Source organism: Cajanus cajan, chromosome 11 (genome assembly GCF_000230855.2).
Source record: "Cajanus cajan strain Asha chromosome 11, NIPB_CcT2T_4, whole genome shotgun sequence".
Taxonomy (NCBI): Eukaryota; Viridiplantae; Streptophyta; class Magnoliopsida; order Fabales; family Fabaceae; genus Cajanus; species Cajanus cajan.
Genome location: NC_138527.1, coordinates 47,213,355 through 47,231,840, shown reverse-complemented (window position 1 = coordinate 47,231,840; position 18,486 = coordinate 47,213,355). Strand labels below are relative to the sequence as shown.

The 18,486-nt window shown below is 32.7% G+C and overlaps 2 protein-coding genes across 3 annotated transcripts; one reads left to right on the top strand and one right to left on the bottom strand.

Annotated features, from left to right (window-relative positions):
- The first annotated feature begins 1,420 nt into the window (after positions 1-1,420).
- LOC109795859 (26S proteasome regulatory subunit 7) lies at positions 1,421-6,802 on the top strand. The gene is given in 11 exon segments (XM_020355419.3): positions 1,421-1,720; positions 2,142-2,223; positions 3,849-3,940; positions 4,017-4,094; positions 4,306-4,367; positions 4,478-4,622; positions 4,729-4,947; positions 5,038-5,219; positions 5,988-6,045; positions 6,047-6,164; positions 6,418-6,802. Coding segments are annotated over 11 exon segments (1,281 nt in total). The 5' UTR covers positions 1,421-1,633; the 3' UTR covers positions 6,576-6,802.
- A 282-nt stretch (positions 6,803-7,084) lies between these two features.
- On the bottom strand, positions 7,085-14,426 carry LOC109795858 (protein STRUBBELIG-RECEPTOR FAMILY 6). Of its 2 annotated transcripts, XM_083066661.1 has the most exons (17): positions 14,105-14,426; positions 13,431-13,616; positions 11,867-11,996; positions 11,705-11,776; positions 11,569-11,634; positions 11,407-11,478; positions 11,243-11,314; positions 10,793-10,864; positions 10,642-10,707; positions 10,468-10,530; positions 10,049-10,371; positions 9,562-9,845; positions 9,045-9,316; positions 8,342-8,474; positions 7,794-7,930; positions 7,493-7,649; positions 7,085-7,416 (listed from the first exon to the last, which is right to left on the bottom strand). In XM_083066661.1, the coding sequence occupies exons 2-17, from the start codon at positions 13,588-13,590 to the stop codon at positions 7,264-7,266; spliced, it is 2,232 nt and encodes a 743-aa protein (XP_082922787.1). In that variant the 5' UTR covers positions 13,591-13,616; positions 14,105-14,426; the 3' UTR covers positions 7,085-7,263. The 2 variants fall into 2 exon arrangements, with proteins under 2 accessions (XP_082922787.1, XP_020211007.2); XM_020355418.3 differs by lacking the exon at positions 13,431-13,616 and having other exon boundaries at positions 14,105-14,420.
- Positions 14,427-18,486: the final 4,060 nt, after the last annotated feature.

Here is an 18,486-nt window from a genome sequence, read left to right as displayed (position 1 = left end):
AAATCCATTCTAAATCGATGACTTTAATTGAGTAACGAGTTCTTTAGTTTTAAACTCACATATATGATGACCTAATCCGTCTTTTTTACTATTTATATTTTTTTTTCTCTTATATATTTTAATTATTTAACTTTAAAATTTAAATAATATTTAAATTTTTTCACCTAATAAACCCAATTCATTCTATCATTGATTGATTTGTTTCAGATTTGATTAGAAAAACATACAAACTCAATTCAACCTATAGTATTTTAATCTGTTCGATCAATTCGATACAACTCTTGTATACTCCTAATAAAAATACATTTAACGTTATTTAATCAATCAAAATATATTAATTTAGGTGTGGATTCTAACTGCAAAAGAGATTTTGTTAAAGTTAACAAATATTTAAAGTATTTTTGTATTTTATTAAAGTTACATGCCTTATAAAGGTGAATTGTAGGTATATTTATATGTAAAGGAATGTTATTGATCAAAATCTGGCAATTTAGGAATATTTAAAAGTCTTTGTTATTTTGCAATGATTGGACATTATTTTTTTGTCATGATTTAAGTATTCAATTAGGTCAAACACTTTTTAATTCATTAAAACACTATATAATCGTGACTAATGATATATCAATTTTAAGACGTATCTAATACAAATTGTAAAATTGAACTAAATTAATTTGATTAGAGACCACCAGGATTAACTTAATGGTTGGGATAAAAGTGAAAGGATTTAGGTTTGATTTTTGTGGTGTCTATATAATCTTTTTTATAGAAAAAAAAAATTAATTTGATTAATTTATTTTGTTTTATTAAAAAATTGAAATAAACCAATTCACAAATACCTAAGTAAGTCAATATACTATGTGAAATAAAATATTTTTTCTAAGCAATTTATTAAAATATTTCATTTAATTACCCCATATATCCTGGGAGAAAATTTTAGGTGTATTTTTAATAATAAAAATTAATTAAAATAAACTAATAGTATAAATAGTTTTATATTAATTTATATATATAGAATATGAATAACTATTTTGATAAGGGCATTTTAAGAACTTTTTTTTTAATGAGAGAATTTTTAATTCTTTTAACTTCATATCTAATTTAATTTTTTTTTTATTATAATTATTTATGAATTACAATTTATATTTTTGAAATAAATTTTTAATAAATATTTTTTTGTTATATTATAAGTTATTTATCATAAGTTTAAAATATATTTTATATATTTAAAAATATTTATTTAAAATTGAATATAATTTATGTATTTAAACATAGTATTTATATATAATAGTTTATTTTAGATTCTAGTATATATAATAAACATTTAAAATACTAGTTATAGTATAATTATAGACTGCTATATGACATTATAAATTTATTAACTTTTATATACCGTAAGATAATTTTTAATTTTGATTTTACATTGACAGCAGCAATCTGAAAAAGAATTGACTAAAGAAGGAGAAAGAAAAAATGAAAGAGGAGAAAAGATTTTGATTTGGTTGTGAAGGACTTGGCTTCAACTTCAAGGTTGGAGCATCGTGTTGTGCGTCTTATATATATAACGCATAGCGTATTGATTTGGCTTTGATAGGAAGAAAAGCGCAGAAGCAGAAACAGAAAGGTATATCTATCAATGGGAAATGAGCACGAAGACGATCTGAAGGATGAGAAGAATCCCCGCCCCCTCGACGAGGATGATATCGCCCTTCTCAAAACCTATGTATGTAACTTTCCTTTCCAGATCACACTTCTCTTTTGCTACTTCTAACTAATACTGTTACCAAATTAGGGTTTCTTTTTCACCTGTGTGTAATTAATTGCTCTTTATGAATTCTCTGTCTTGATGCACATGCTCCAAGGTTTTAACCTTATTCTTGATATGAATGAGGTGTAAAATTCCAACCATTTCAGTCAATAAATTTTAGTGTAACTGGGCATGTCTACAGTAGTCATTGCATGGTGTTTCTTCTCTCTGTCATGCCGAAGCGGACTGATATCTATTATTCATACGCGTTCTTCTCCCAAGACTTGTACTTGTTGGATGAAAAATGCTTGTTTTTTATTTTTTATTTTTTTATGACTGCTCCTCTTCTCATCTGTAGTGTGTTTAATTTACAATTTTTTTTTTTTGGTTTATGCAGGGTTTGGGGCCTTATTCCACAAGAATAAAAGAAGTGGAGAAGGGAATAAAAGACATGGCAAAGAAAGTCAATGATTTATGTGGTATGTGTGCGATTGCCATCTTGTATGTCACTAATACAGATAGTAGCATGTGAATCATCGTATTCATTAATAGAACATGCTGATGATACAGAATGTATTCATTTGTTGAAATCCTGTTTTACTGCATCTTCTTGCATATTTGGACCAAATCAAGACACTTTGTCTTTGAAGAGCAGCCATTATTAAAGTTGTCAAAAACTCAAAATCACTTTGAAGATCACTGGACCGCCTAATCCCACGGTTTTCCATCCAATTCCTGTGCACAATTGGTTGTGGGATTGTTCACTGTAAGATCGTTCGGATCAAAACCTCCAACAAGATAGCATGGCACGCACCATCTCATTCTTCCTCTGGGTTGGGTTTTTAAAACTAAACACATTTGCTGACCTGGCCCATTTTACACAGCCTAAAAAATTGCAACTTTCTTCTCCCTCATTGCTATCATACATCAAAGTTGTATACATATCCAATAACCACCACTGTATCATCCCAACCAAACACTATCAACAAATTGAAAGCCTTCCACCTGCCTATAGTACCTACATTCAAGCCCTCCTCCCAATCAATAATCATAGATACATTCCCTTCCCCAAATAGAAAAACACCAACAAAAAATCAGTTCAGTAGTAAATTCCAACAAGCCAAGCACTTATAATTGCAATACTTCCATCCCACCATGTTAGTGGAGCAATTTGACACACAAATGAGGATTTGAGTACCACTCGTAAAAGGAAAACGCAGCTCATTTCCATATAGAAGAGATTCAAGCCCACGCTCTGTGCCTGACTTTTTCAACCGTGCTATCAAAATCTATTTGCCCTCTTTTGAAAATAATATCATTCCTAAGTTTCCATAGGGACCATATATCTGATCACCAAACAGTTTTCCAAGCCTTACTAGGGACTTTGCCCAACCAGTGGCAATTGCGATGCTCCAAGTTGGCCATAGGATCACAATGCATTACCCAAGCTTTTGAAACTCCTTGTTGCAAAATGTTTCTGTTGGCAAGGTTTACCTTTGTTGGTAACCTATTTTTGAGTGCCCTCCATACAAAAATGCCCACAGTTGGCGGTACCTTGTGTTTCCATACTCTAGACAAAAGATTTGGTATTAGCATATATTATATTATGTAGGTTAATGAGTACAAGGAAAGTCACCCATATAAATCTGAATAGAAATTTTCAATTTAATTTTAGTTCAATGTTATCATTTACAAGATATTTTCCTTATCTGACATATTTATCACATGTATATCTTTATATATAATTTTGCGTTTTTGGTAGGGTCTTACAATCCATGTTATGATCCTTCACTTTACGATCCTTCATTCCCTCACCGTCTTGTGTAAGATCTTGATTTTTACAACATGAATCATTTACTGATATTGTTAAATGATATTGACAATTCTCCATATATTCCTTTGCTGTGGTAGATTTATTCTTGATAAGCTTTGTTGTCATCAATCATCAACCATGAAAAATGATCAAATGAGTTGATAATTGATATTTTGGGGATTTGCTGTTTTAATTGCATTGTTACAGTGTTACTGATTTCTTAATTGCATAAGCTGCTTACAGTTTAACTTCTGTACTTTTGCTAATGTTAGATTTCTTTTGTTGCTGTAGGTATCAAGGAGTCTGATACTGGTTTGGCTGCACCAAGCCAGTGGGATCTTGTTTCTGATAAACAAATGATGCAGGAGGAGCAGCCTCTTCAAGTAATTTTTTTTAGGTTTTGTTTGAAGTGCTTTTAATATTTATGGGTGTTGCTAACAATAACTGTTTATTTAACAGGTAGCAAGGTGCACAAAGATCATAAATCCAAACTCAGAAGATGCCAAATATGTTATCAATGTGAAGCAGATTGCAAAGGTAACCTATATTTTGAACAACTGTCCCAATGTTTCTCACCACATCTATCCTGTGTTTTTTGTTTTAGGATGTTAGAGTCCACTTACTATTATAAGATTATCAATTTCTGAACAGTGCTGTGTAAATGCCAATGGGTTGGCAAAACTGTTGATTCTTTTCTTTATGTAATGGGACTGACGTTCCTTTTGCTTATTTTTTTTTTAATTGACAGTTTGTCGTTGGGCTGGGTGACAAAGTTTCACCCACTGACATAGAGGAAGGAATGCGTGTTGGGTATGTTCCAATCAGCAACTTTTGATGTTAAAATAGCTCATGTTGAGAGAAGGGGCATTCTAGTGTTATGCTGTCTGCTTGTTTGACTGAACTTCTTTCCATCATTTCAGGGTTGATAGAAACAAATATCAGATTCAAATTCCACTGCCTCCAAAAATTGACCCAAGTGTTACCATGATGACAGTTGAAGAGAAGCCTGATGTGACATATAATGATGTTGGTGGCTGTAAGGAGCAGATTGAAAAGATGCGAGAAGTAAGTTATTGGAAGTTGCCTTGATTTTTAGTCACTGCTTTAATTTAGGAATTAGGATATACGTTACATGGCACTAATTTTATATTTTTTAATTTTAATCTACTAGGTTGTTGAGCTTCCCATGCTCCACCCAGAGAAATTCGTTAAGCTTGGAATTGATCCTCCAAAGGGTGTTCTTTGCTATGGTCCACCAGGGACTGGCAAAACACTTTTAGCTAGGGCTGTGGCTAACAGGACTGATGCTTGTTTTATAAGGGTTATTGGAAGTGAGCTTGTTCAGAAATATGTTGGTGAGGGTGCTCGAATGGTTCGAGAACTATTTCAGGTGAATGGCTAAGATGCACTTATATTTATTTTATTTTATTTTCATTATTTCGAGGACATGATTTCATCTGACTAAAATATTGACCTCTAGATGGCCCGTTCCAAAAAGGCATGCATTGTGTTTTTTGATGAAGTTGATGCAATTGGGGGTGCACGGTTTGATGATGGTGTTGGTGGTGACAATGAGGTTCAGCGCACTATGCTTGAAATTGTGAATCAGCTTGATGGGTTTGATGCCCGTGGAAACATCAAAGTCTTGATGGCAACTAACAGGTTTTCTGAGTTGGCTATTATATGATTTCTATTTTATTTCGTACTCAGTTTTACTACATATTTTAAGACAGGAAAGTGTCTGCAAGTGTGCACTGTGCCATTATTGTCATAATTAGAATGCTGTTAAAACGTTGTTGCAGACACCATTTATGACATTCACATTAGGTGCTATAGTTTGTTTACTTTGGGGAGTAATGCTTTATATAGCAAGTTTTAGTTTTGAAATTTTACTAAAAAAAAACTCTTGTATGTACTGTTTGTTTGACTTTGTTAGCTTATCTTGGGTTCATCAGTAACTCATGCTTTGGTTGCTCCTTTAACAGCCTCTAGAAAGGATGTTTTGAACTACTAGTGGCTTTTTGGGGGGAGGGGGGGTTCCCTTGGCATTTGTATTTGGTAAACTCTAAAGAAGCAAGCAAGAATTGATGCTAAGGATTACCATTTTGTTTTCAAGTAATTCTTTGACTTACAGATCCTTTGATGCTGCATGATATCATGGATGCCTTTCATGTAAGGTCTATAGGATGTATTATGTTCCCATTTGTTGAACTGATGAAGTATAAAGCATAATAATGATCTATTTTATGCTCCAGCATATCTTGTAAACTAGGGTTACCCATGTTGCCCCCTTGTAATGAAAGTATATTACAAATCAAGGTTGCAATGCGACCTTTGTTGCATTTTATTTCATGGCTAAGCTTTTTGCTCCTTTGGAATTTACTGATGCTGTAGGGGCTGATCATCTGTAGTATTTTTAACAATTTGCAGGCCTGACACTCTAGATCCAGCACTACTACGACCTGGACGACTGGACCGTAAAGTTGAATTTTGGCCTTCCTGATTTAGAGAGTAGGACTCAAATATTCAAGATACACACTAGAACCATGAACTGTGAAAGGGATATCCGCTTTGAACTTTTAGCTCGGCTTTGCCCAAATTCAACTGGTAAGAACACCTTTAAAACTTGGCATTTTATACTTTTCTTTGGTATAATGGTATTTTGTATGTTACTTTATGAACATTAGTTTTTTAGTTTCTTTTAGAATTTGGTGTAGTAAGCTTTTTACCGAAAACTTGTTCTTGAGGGATTTCTGCCACCTCCTTTCTTCCCAATGCCACACGGTTGAACATTGTGCTTCAGGCTTGGGTAATTTACCGAGATTTGTATTTTGACCAAGATACTTTTGGTTATCTTCAGGAGCTGATATAAGGAGTGTTTGCACTGAAGCTGGTATGTATGCTATTCGAGCCCGAAGGAAGACTGTGACAGAGAAAGACTTCCTTGATGCAGTTAATAAAGTCATCAAAGGATACCAGAAGTTCAGCGCAACTCCCAAGTATATGGTCTACAACTGAATTATTCTTTCCTCTACTTCACAGCAACTACGTTGGCGGCACTTTCAATATTTTCGCCTGTGAAAATTTTAAGGCGTTTCATTGGCAGTTGGTGAAATTCGTATGTATGAATGTTGACTCCAAAATCTTACCAAACGCTTTCAAATTATGACACATCCAAATTGCTGTCTCGTTGCATTTATTAACACCAAGAATAATTATCAACTTGCAGCGAGGTCTCTGAATAACCGAACGTGTTTCTATAGTTTAAGTAGTTGGGTTCTGTTGACACTAGTAGCCGACAAATAGCTAACACGAGTAACTTTCAAAGTCGAGACATATCAGTCGGATCAGTGGAGTTATGAAGTGGACGTTTGCTATTTTTTGTGCAAGTTAATTAACCATTATTGCAGTAACGCAGATTGGGACACGTTTAGAGAAAAGTTAAGATTGCACAAACTTGGAAAGTCTTTCATCATTGCCAGCTATTATCAACAGAATAAAGCGCAATCAATCTAAACAGACTTAAATTTGCAACCATTGGAATTGGAAATTATATTACAAATAAGCGAACATAAATAACATACATCACCCATGTCTAACTTGGTTGACCAAAGGTGCAATCAATATCTAACTCAGTCGTATAGAGTGAGGGGTTAAAAAAAGGGAGAAAAATATAGCTACATTTGCTTTGCAGAAAAACAAGGATTTAGAGGTCCCGTAGAACTGGTTCATCACTCCCTCGTTGGGACCCTCCATGATCACTACTACTAAATGTTCGCTTGCTCATGTTAGCTCGCTGCACTAATCGCACCAGTGCTTGAACCACTTCTGACATAGGTGGTCGGAATTCAGGTTCCGGCTGCCCCAACAATAACAAAATTAAAACGCATTTACAAAATAAATTTTGGGTGAATCAAAACGACGGCTGATATTACCTGAACGCAAAGTGCAATAACATCAGCAAATCGAGAAAGCGACTTAACAGGATATAGCCCTTTCAGTGCAGGATCAACCATTTTACCCAATGCATCAATATCATGGAGTTGAGGTGTTGCCCATCGAACCAGAGACTGCTCAGATCTTGGCCTTGAGCTGTTACACAATGTTTTCACAAATCACAATCAGAAAAAGAAAAAATTCTGAGATCATGTTAAATATTTCAATTGTTTTACTTTATAACAATATATATCCATCAAATGTAGAAATACTTATGTCAAAGGTGTGGCAATCATTCACCTATCAAATGGTTTCCGTCCGCTGAGAAGTTCCAACATGACAACTCCAAAACTGTAGACATCACTTTTCAAAGTATACTGACCAGACAGGGCAACTTCAGGTGCATCGTATCCAGATCCAACATTAAGGTTCAATACCTGAATGCGAGACCCACAGTTAGAAGTTAGAACAATAATTTATTGGGTTTACTGTTTACCAGGTAAAAGGAAATGCCGCATTTGTTTTTAAGAACATGATCCATATTCCTAGAGAAGAGTAAAATAACTACAGTATACTTCCAAATCCAATGCAATATGTCAGGCAGCATGCAGATTTTCTTTTCCATATTGGTAAATTACACAGTATATTGTGGGTTCAAGCCCTTGGTGGCACACAGTTTACCTCGATAAAGGGAAATTCAAATTGATAATGATCAACATAGCCTAAAAATATGTAGAAAACTAGCAACAGAAACAGTAAAAGCATGTTGGCCAAACACAATCACGTTCAATTATAAAAACAAACATTCAAAACATTAAGTTCCAAAGCTTTATAAAATAAGTAATCACCTGGTCTGCATTTGGAATATAACTTGCCAATCCACTATCTGAAAGGTGAGGATTAAGCTCTGCATCAAGTAATATGTTGGCTGACTTAATATTCTTATGAACAACTGATGGAGAACTAACTTCATGTAGGTACCTAGAAAAAATAATTGTGGATAAAGTCTGGTCATTGAGTCTCAAGGATAACATGTAGATATATGCTTGATGTCCAAACACATGTTGCCACATTAAAAAACAGGAAAACAAAAACTTTTATTGTAACTACAATGGTTAATTACTTCCGTAAAGCTAAAGTGGCACTATCCTGTTTACTGATAATGTATTGATTCTCAAGGTGATAGTGAGTCAAATTTAAACTCAATTCCTATTTTATAGTCCAAACTATTTCTTCGTATTTTAATATTTCCAAAATCTGAACATTAGATAAAGTAAAAATCCTGGGTCCATACATTGTATTTTTATCAGGAAAAAAAGAGCATTGTAAAGAGGGATAACCTTAATTTTAAATCAGTCAAGCCCATACATGTATGTTGGCATGCAAGTTAGGCAGGAAACCAATGAAAAAAAACAATAGGAAAGGAAGGAGGAGCTAATAAAAAAACTGAGGGAATAACTGTAAGATTAAAATATTGATCATGAATTGATGCAAAAATTCCTCACAAGGTGCGGTATATGGATCTTCTAAATCATTTAGTCCACAACTTACTCTAAAGCACGAGCAGTCCCCAAAGCAATCTTGACACGGGAATTCCATATCAATGGTTTACTATATTCATCTGATAGATGAAGAAAGTCATGGAGTGATCCATTTTTATGAAATTCATAGACCAAGAGGTGTTGTCCATACTCTGAGCAATAACCTACAAGCTCTGTCACATTTGGATGATGTAAATTGGAGATGTTTGAAATTATTTCTATAAAATCATCTGACAAATCATTGGGAAGGACAGATGAATCTATCTTCTTCACCGCAAGAACCTACAACATTTTAGAAATAAAAAAACAGTCAAAATCATCAATAACTTTGGGCCCATTGTACATGCACATGATTTTCCAGACACTTGTGCTTCTTTTTCTTTTTTGGTTACGGGAGGAATGCTGGAGATGAAGACACTGAAAATACTAAAACTAACACAACCTTATTTTACATCAACGCATGCATCCATGTGCTTGTCATTGGAATCAGACAGAGTGAAATTACAGGAATAGTGGTTTAGAAATACCTGTCCATCATCAAATTGAGCGCAAAACACACGCCCAAAAGACCCCTCACCAACAAGGTGATCCACACTGAAGCTGCCAGTAGCAATCTGTAATTCAGCAATAGAATATGATTTCACATTTGCAGGAGCTGTTACAGTCTTCTTCACAATTGTGGGCTTCTTGGAGAATTCTTCATCATCAAATGATTTATGACGATCAATAGGAGGGGGTTTAAGATTTATTGAGGCAGAAGTATCAAAAGTCTTCAAGTCAGTTACTGAGGAAGTTTGCACAGACTTTTCTTCTGCATTGAGGCTCATATGTCAATTTGGATAGTGAAGTAGAAAAACAAAATAATATAGTTGCCAATGATGAATTATAAAGTGCAAAACTAATAGAATAAAAAATGAAAAATGCTTTTAACATAACAAATATAAGCAACATAAAAATAATGATGGCCTCAACATTGAAAAATAAAATTCTTTAAATAGTATGCAGGATGCAGACCATGCACTTCCTTTGAAGGATGTGGAGTAAAAGACTGATTGCCCAGCTTTTCTAAATCTGAAGATGACTTCTTGGATTTTTTCTTCACCAAAAAGAATGCTACTATTGCCCCTACAACAATGACGGAGATCGCAATTCCAGCTATGCCACCACCCCCTATACCAGATTTTTTGCCCTCATCAGTTGAGCTGCTGTCACTGCCTACATTTGAGGAGGTGGTGCTTCCACCACTAGACTTGTGGTGCCGGTTGCTTTTAGGTGCTAGAGGTATCCCAGGGGGAGGTGGGGGTGCAGGTCCTGAGCTCCATGCATTACCACCAGTCCTATCATTATATTTGTCCAATATTAGAGTTTTACAGAAGTTTATGATGAAAATCTGATACCTAGTTATCAACTTGCTGATAACAGGAAATGCTTACTGTATGTTTATGTTCTTCAACTGTTCTGGTATCCATCCTGTAAAATTATTGTTTTCCACATTCCTGAGAATAATTTAAGATGATAAATACAATGGGCTTTAATTTTTTTTTTTTCTTTTTGGAAATTTAGGAAAGGATATTCCAGCTATGTCATATGATACAACAGATACGCACAGATTATCCAGCGGCAGATTAGCAAGGACATCTAAAGTGCCTGTGAACTGGTTATTTTGTAGATACCTGCACAAATGTAAGAAATCAACTTAGAATGCAATCAATAACATGTAAAGTATTAGCAGGAAACATCAATAGTTGGTATATTTACATGGTGGTTATGCGTGAAAGTGAGGTCACAGTCTGAGGGAGATCACCTGTTAGAGAATTGAAGGAGAGATCCCTGCAACAAGAAAAAGATGTTAGCCCACTTGGCCCTGAATCGTTTGTTACCAAGAACCAAAAATAGCCACAGTTGTGAAGAGCATGTAAATTATGAAATTACCAAAAAAAACATGACATGAGAGACAATGCAACAGGATATGTATATGGACTTTTTTCCCATGCAAAATGTCTTAACATGCAATCAGAACTAATATTGTGAAATTATTACACTGCACACACGAAATAGTAATTCATCCAGAAAAACATCATTAAAACATATACAAGATGAAAAGGATCAATACTTCATGGTAAAGGACCTAAAGGTAACAATAATTTGACAGCCATATAGATTTTAAACCACTTTTTTATGCAGCCAAAGGGTAGGAGGAAATCTCACAATTTGAAGAGGGTAGAGAGGTTAAGAAAGTCAACACCCAGTCCTTGCTGGAGTTGATTGTGACCAAGATTCCTGCATAAAAACAAATTCAAAAATTACTCTCAAGGTGCTTGTATTGGTGGTTGATCTGAATATGACATATTTAAAAGAAGAAAATTACACACAGGTCTGTAAGAGCGGTCAAGTTAGAAATAGAGTAAGGGACTGTCCCTGTGATGTTATTGTAAGCAAGATTTCTGCATGCAAAGAACTAAGGATGTTAAGAATCATAATATCATAAATAAAATACACTGAAGTGTAACAACCACATATATAGAGAAGCATACAAGCGTTGCACATAAGGAGGAAGTTGGTATGGTATGGTGCCTCCAAGATTGTTGCTACTCATATCTCTGTAAAATTTTCAATGTCACAACAATAGTGGCAATGCATATATGTAACGAATGAGACCATTAATCTTACAGGTCGGTCAAAGATGACAGGACTTGTAATCCGTAAGGCAATGTTCCAGTTAGTCCAAGATTAGATAACTTACTGAGATGTAACAAAACAGTATTTATCAGAAATCAGCATCAAAAGTAATATTGATCAAGTAATATAAAATGAAGAGGAGTGAGACTATACATCTCTGTAACACGGTTGCCTGAGCAAGTAATGCCTTTCCAAGATTGTCCACATGGATCATCACCATTAGCAGGCCAACCTAGCTGGGAGGCTGAGTTCAAGCTTTGAAGCAAAGTTTTCACAGCAATAACTGCATCAAACCCTCAGAAAAATGATATTCAGCAAATCCAAGACATGTATTATGGAAATTCATTATCTAATAGGTTATGGCCTCATCATCCATTTTACATATTTCAACTTCCAAGGTATAATAATTACTCCACAGGTAAAATTAATCCATTATGATAGCATCACTGAATATATTACTTTTAAGCAGAAATTAACAAATTGGAGCTTTGCAAATTAAGAAAATGTTCGCTGATATTGAATTGGTTATTTGATTTATTGACTATATCAGTTGCACATTTATAAACATCAAAGGGTGAAAAGAAAAAAGAAAAATGAAACCCAACTTTGACCATGGATTCTCAAAATGGTACATCGTAATGTCTAGGGTGGAAGTAGTATGGATCGGAGATTATTAATAGCTTTTGTGTGCATTGATGTTAGCAAAAAATAACATTAATGAATACCAAGGAACATGAAGAAAAGCCATTCAAAATTATATCACCTAGCCAGTAGCAAAACAGAGAAATTTCAATGATCATGATGCACCACATATGAGTTCATCTTTGGGGATGTTCATGGGAAATTTAATATCGTCTGATGTTCACCAAGCAAATAACTTAAGACTTTTCAAAGATCACAAAAGCAGTGCAGGTTGCTGGTAGAGGATTTTAAAGTGTGAATAACTCGAGAAGAGTAAGGATGCGTACAAGATTTGGCATGAATTATATGATACAAAAATGAAAAAAAGAAGCTTATTTAATCCCTGCAAGCATACTCACACCTTAAAAAGTTAAAAGACAGCTAACGCCTACAAGATTTCATGTTTGTGATTTGCAAATTGGAAGTTAGAATGGCCTGGCAGCCTGGTACATTAGTTGAGTTATTTTAATCATTTTGTATGAACTACTTCAAATCCCGTATTTGAAATATAGCAGCTCTAAAATGTGCTATTTATGAGATGAGATTAAAAAAGTCCATGAATAACATTAACTAGAATTTTGGAATTAAGCAGAAGTGAAGCTAACACATCTCTAGGTTACAGTTCATGATATTAAAACATTTAACCTCACGAGACAAGGGCATACTGAGAGCTACTATAAAGAATGGTTCCAGAGTCCAGGAGGGCACCTGCAGCATAGAGTGCTTGCAACAACCCCAAAATGCCAATCCCACATGCTCTAGTGTTTTGTTAAGATTATTATTTAATCCCTCTGGAAAACAAGACGCAGTGTTGAAGTGCATTTTCCCTGCTTATCTTATAGAATATATAGTTTTATTTAATTGCATAACATAACACAAAGGATTTACTAGCACATCAAACACAACACAAAATATTGAAGATAAGAAGTCAACGGAAGGGGGTGAAGGAGAAAGACAAAGAGTGTCGGTAAAACAAGTCTATAACTAACAAAAAAAAACAGCATTAACATATAAGATATAAATTATTGAAACAGACATCTTCTTTTTCTCCGACTCTGAATGTGTGCGCTATCACATGAAATTCTTGACATTTGATCCATAGTTGATGATGAATAGAACAGAGAGGAGGAGGAAGAGGTGTTGAACATTTCCTTGGTCAAAAAGTTGAGGGAGGAGGAAAGAAGTGAGACCTCCATCCATGGTTAGAAAACCAGATGAAGGCCTGCCCATCAACAACCGAACAATGCATAAGACTTAATGAGAGAATTCTGAGATAAGGATTGACTACAATTTATTTAACACTTAGCATAACATATACCTTAAAATGATGCATAGGAAGGTAAAAAATCCTAAAATAGTAGAACCGACACTGAAATACACAGAACATATAGCTCAATCTGGAAAGGAATTTGTTGATATCATTGGCATGCAAAGCAAGAGGAAAACCACCGAGAAACCCAACAAACTGTCTAAACTCAAAACAGTAACAATCAGGGTAATAGAACTATGTGAATAGATCAGCTACAAAGCTACTCATTGTTTCAGACTACAAGAAAAATAAAAAACTGCAAACAAATTGTCAGAAGGGTCCAAAGCAGATAAATGAAATAGAAAACCAAACAAAGGCGGTTGAAATGGGAAGAGGGCAAGATTTTGCAAAAAGCAACAAGCAGAGAGAGAGAGTGAAGTGAAGTGAAAGAAGACACTAACCGTCATTTGGATCTGTGACGGCAGTGGCATCATTGGGCATCGAAGAAAGAATGCAGGTGGTGGTGATGCACAACAACAGCAACAACCTTCGAAGCTCCACCATGGCACAACCCAGAAAGCAGAAAGGGTTTTGCAGTCAGCCCTTTTTGCCAAGTTCTAATCTTTTTTAGTAATTATTTTATGGGTCTATGCTGCCATTCCCCCATAGCCAAGTAAAGCTGGCCAGCACGAATTGCCAAAAGAATCCAAAGCCACAGAAATTTTATTTACTTTATCACTGTCTCATTGTCTCTCTCACACTCACTATGTCTATGTACAAAAAAAGAAATTTAATTACTTTAATATAAATAATAATGATTTCCCTTTCGAGTTCTGTTAAGCGAGAAAGAAATATTTTGTGAAGCATGGTGTGCCCCCACGGTGCATCATCATAATTCTGTTGGATTTTTCTTTTGCCAATTGAATAAGCCAATTTAAGTAGCTTTCACCATAAACGGACATGAACGAAAGACACGTTTCTAAAATTTATGTATGTATTGGTAAATAAGTGAGAACGAATATAATTAATAATATTTGATCAGTTTGATCAACGAAAGTCGCAATCCACAAAGGTAAATTAATTTTCAGTTTTAGAATCATGTTTATAAAAAAAAATTATTAGCAAAAACTGGAACACGTGGCTTTATTAACGATGGAATTAATTGCGAAAGAATATTGGAAAAGGACATTTAAACTAATGCCAACTTTATAGTGGCCTTCTCTTGTAGTTATAATGAGGGTTCAATAATTTCAAAGTTGTTGGGGTTTAGATTCTAGGATGATAATAATAGAGTATAGAGAGATGATATATGTGTATTGTGTAAGGAACTAGTTTTGTAGAGGAAAAGGAGGAATCAATTTGAGTCAGTGGTCAAACAACAAACATCAAAGCAACTGGTTTACCGTTGGTCATTTTTTAGGAGATGTATAACGTTATAACAGTTATCTTCGAAGATTTAAACAAGCTTATGAAAATCTAATCACTCGAAACATTAGTTCAAGATTTAAAAATAAAAAATGTGTGACTCAAGACTAATGTATGTTAAGGGAGAAAAGAAAAAAGATAAAAAACGTAGTTAAAATTAAAAAATTTAGACAAAATGACTAAAAACATTAAAGTTTTATTTTAAGTTTCCAAGCCATTGTTTCTCCTATTTCTCGTATTAAAAATTGGCACTCGAGTTTTGGGAAATCCTTGAGAATGTAGGAAAAGAAGAAAGGGTTAAAAATATTCTTGTTTGAGATCATGAGACAATTATATATTCTTGTTTTGAACACTCAAATATATAGAGCATTCCATTGATATTTCTAATTTGTTTGATTATTCTTTTTTGTTTCTTTTTATTACATATGTCATCAATTAAATTAATTATTTATCTCTTTTAATGTCTAAACACTTATTAGTGTCTATAAAAAATAATTTCTCTCATAACTTAAAGGACATATGTGACTAGAAAGTATTTTATGATTTGGGTGTCAATTGTTGTTGCAAGCCTTGTTGATCCAAAAATAAAATTGTAAGAGTTTATACTTTAGTCATAAAAAAATAAGTTTTTTTTTTTATAAAGTAAACAAGTCACTTGTATTATAAAAAAAAAAGTCTTATATATTTGTTAAATTTGTCCTCATATATTTGAAAAAATCAACATATACCCTTTTATTTAAGAAAAATTTTATTTATCAAAATTTGAAAATATGTCTTTGAACTGTGAAATTATCACTCAGTAGAATTACTTTTCCAAGCACACATGGTTTAATTATTAGGGTTGACGTTAATGGCATAGACTACTTGAAACCTTTTGACAAAGTAACCTAAATGACGGTGTCATTTTAGAGCATCATCCACCATACAAGATGTAAAATATTTTCTTTAATTTTCTTTATCGGTTTGTTTATCTATTATTCTAAATTTTAAGATAATATTAATTTTTACTTTGCCAAGTAGATCTCATGGAAAAAAGAAAAAGAAGTTTATAAAATGTTAAAATAATAAATAAAAACATAAATGACATATTGAGAAATTATAAATAATACAAATAAAACTAATTAATGTTTTTAATCTATAATATATTCTTAAACGATAATGGAAAAAAAATAAAGAAAAATACTATGTAAAATTAAAGTATGATGTTTTCTCTGACACAAATCTAAAACACATTTATCAAAAGGAGAAAAAACTATGTCAGAAAACGAAGTTTGGAAACAAAACATTAAGAACCTTTAATTAAGCCCATAATTAAAATAGTTTTTCTATATATATGAATCTTTTCCTTAACTAACATATAGCGATATTGTTTGGACTATTGACAAGAACAACAAAAGTTAAATAAACTATTAAATTAGAATATGCACCATGTCTCGTGTGCCATTAATTAATTATTTAATTGGAAGTCGGAACAAAAGAATCTTATTTATGAAATTATTAAATACCACTAGAGCGTTATGTTGGCTGTTATAGAATTATGTTTTTAGATTTAATTTAGATTATAGTCCCTACACTAATTTTTGCTTTATGTTTTTCTATATCAAGAAATGGTAAACTTTTGTCTTTATATGTTTATATAGGTTTTTTGATTCTCACCGCATTAACATTGTTATTAATGTGACTAATGATGTCGGTATTAATACTATTACAATTTTTTTAGAAGTATAAGTTCGTTAAATTCTTTTTAGTAATTATAAAATTATCAGAAAAATCTTTTTAAAGAAGAAATAGATCTGAACAGATGGTAATTTCTCTTTCTTTTAAAGTAGAAATAAATATACGTACCAAAATATGAAGCAAATTATATTTTATTTGAATCGATGATAAACATATGACTTATTTGCAAATTGATTTGGTAATAATTAATTTAAATTAAATTATTAAATAAGAATATGAATTAAATTATAGTAATTTGATTGTTGGTGTTAAACATAAAAGTTAAAAAAAAATCTAATAATTTGTCGGTTACAGTGACCAGGGCTGTGCACGTCAAATGACATGATTAATAGACAAGTTGCGAGAAGTGTGGTAGTGTAGTATGCCATTGCCAACCAAAAACTACGTACCTCAGAATCAGATGAGTTAGGTGAAAACAAACTACGAATTTATTAAGACGGTGAGTGCTAAATTATAGTATAGTAAAATATACTATAGTTCCACACATGAATTCCACCGAAAATAACCCTCCAATTTTACAAAATTTAAAAGGATCTGCTAGACATGAGAAAGTGTCTTCATTGATAATTTCATACTTTTCTATTATTATTCCCATAAAAGAATGAAGACAATTATAATTTATTTTGAAAGCAAACACTTTGAATAGTTTTGTGTATCCAACAATGCACGCATCGCAGATTGTGAATGTGTGTGTCACGGGTTATAGCAGATGAATTGCACTGGTCAGAAGAAAACAAAAGAAAAAGAAGTCTGTTTCCAACTTGGTTAACGGCTATAACAATATAATGTTAAAAGGACATTAGCGTCAAACAAAAATGCCTTAGTGTCGCATTCTATGGCCTCTACTGTTCCACCAAACATAAAGGAATTTAACAATCTTAAGATTATGATGATTTATAATAGAGATATAATTGTACAGGATTTATTGGCAGAAGTATTAGTTCCTTTATTATACAATTATATTTATATCTCTAATAATTTAGATGATAATGAAAGGAAGTTGTTGGTTTTAAGTATGGGATCTAATTATCCTTACACGTATAAGGTATGTTCTTTTATTGCCTTTATCTCTCTTTGGAATGATCTGAATCATAAAAACACTTTGAATTCGGTTATAGAAGTTAATAAATTTTTAGGTTAATTATAACTTTCTTTTCTTGTCTTGTATACATTACAAGCTCGATTTTAATGTTTGAGCGATTTTAATTTTCATATTCTTAATTGCCCCATTTTGGTCTCTATGTTTTTTAAATTTTAGAATTTTCATTATTTATCAACTTGATATTCAATGTTTGACATAACCACCATTGATAATGTTGATATGGAGATTGAGTGCTCATACATCATATTAACTTCACACAAATATTTTGAAAATATGAAAAAAAATATCAATTTCTAAGCTTAAATCCATATAGCTACATATAAGTGTAAACACGCATTAGAACCTAAACCACACTAATTAAAATTTAATATACTAATTAAATTAGTGAGGGTTTATTTTTTTTAATATGTATTTATATTTTATGTGTAGGAATAACAAATTTTAAAATTATTTTTTAAAACTTCAAATTAATTTTCCCATCATTTAAAAAGTATTTTGAGATTAATAATGACATGCATATATTAATTATTAAATATCATATTCTACTAAAAATAAACAAGTAAAAATTGAACAACAAAA

Excerpts from the sequence above, each read along its gene's own strand:
- LOC109795858 (XM_083066661.1), bottom strand. The coding sequence starts at position 13,590 with ATGGAGGTCTCACTTCTTTCCTCCTCCCTCAACTTTTTGACCAAGGAA. Across the intron at positions 11,777-11,866 it reads GGCAACCGTGTTACAGAGAT|TAAGTTATCTAATCTTGGAC; the intron begins GTATAGTCTCAC and ends GTTACATCTCAG. Across the intron at positions 11,635-11,704 it reads CTGTCATCTTTGACCGACCT|AGATATGAGTAGCAACAATC; the intron begins GTAAGATTAATG and ends AAAATTTTACAG.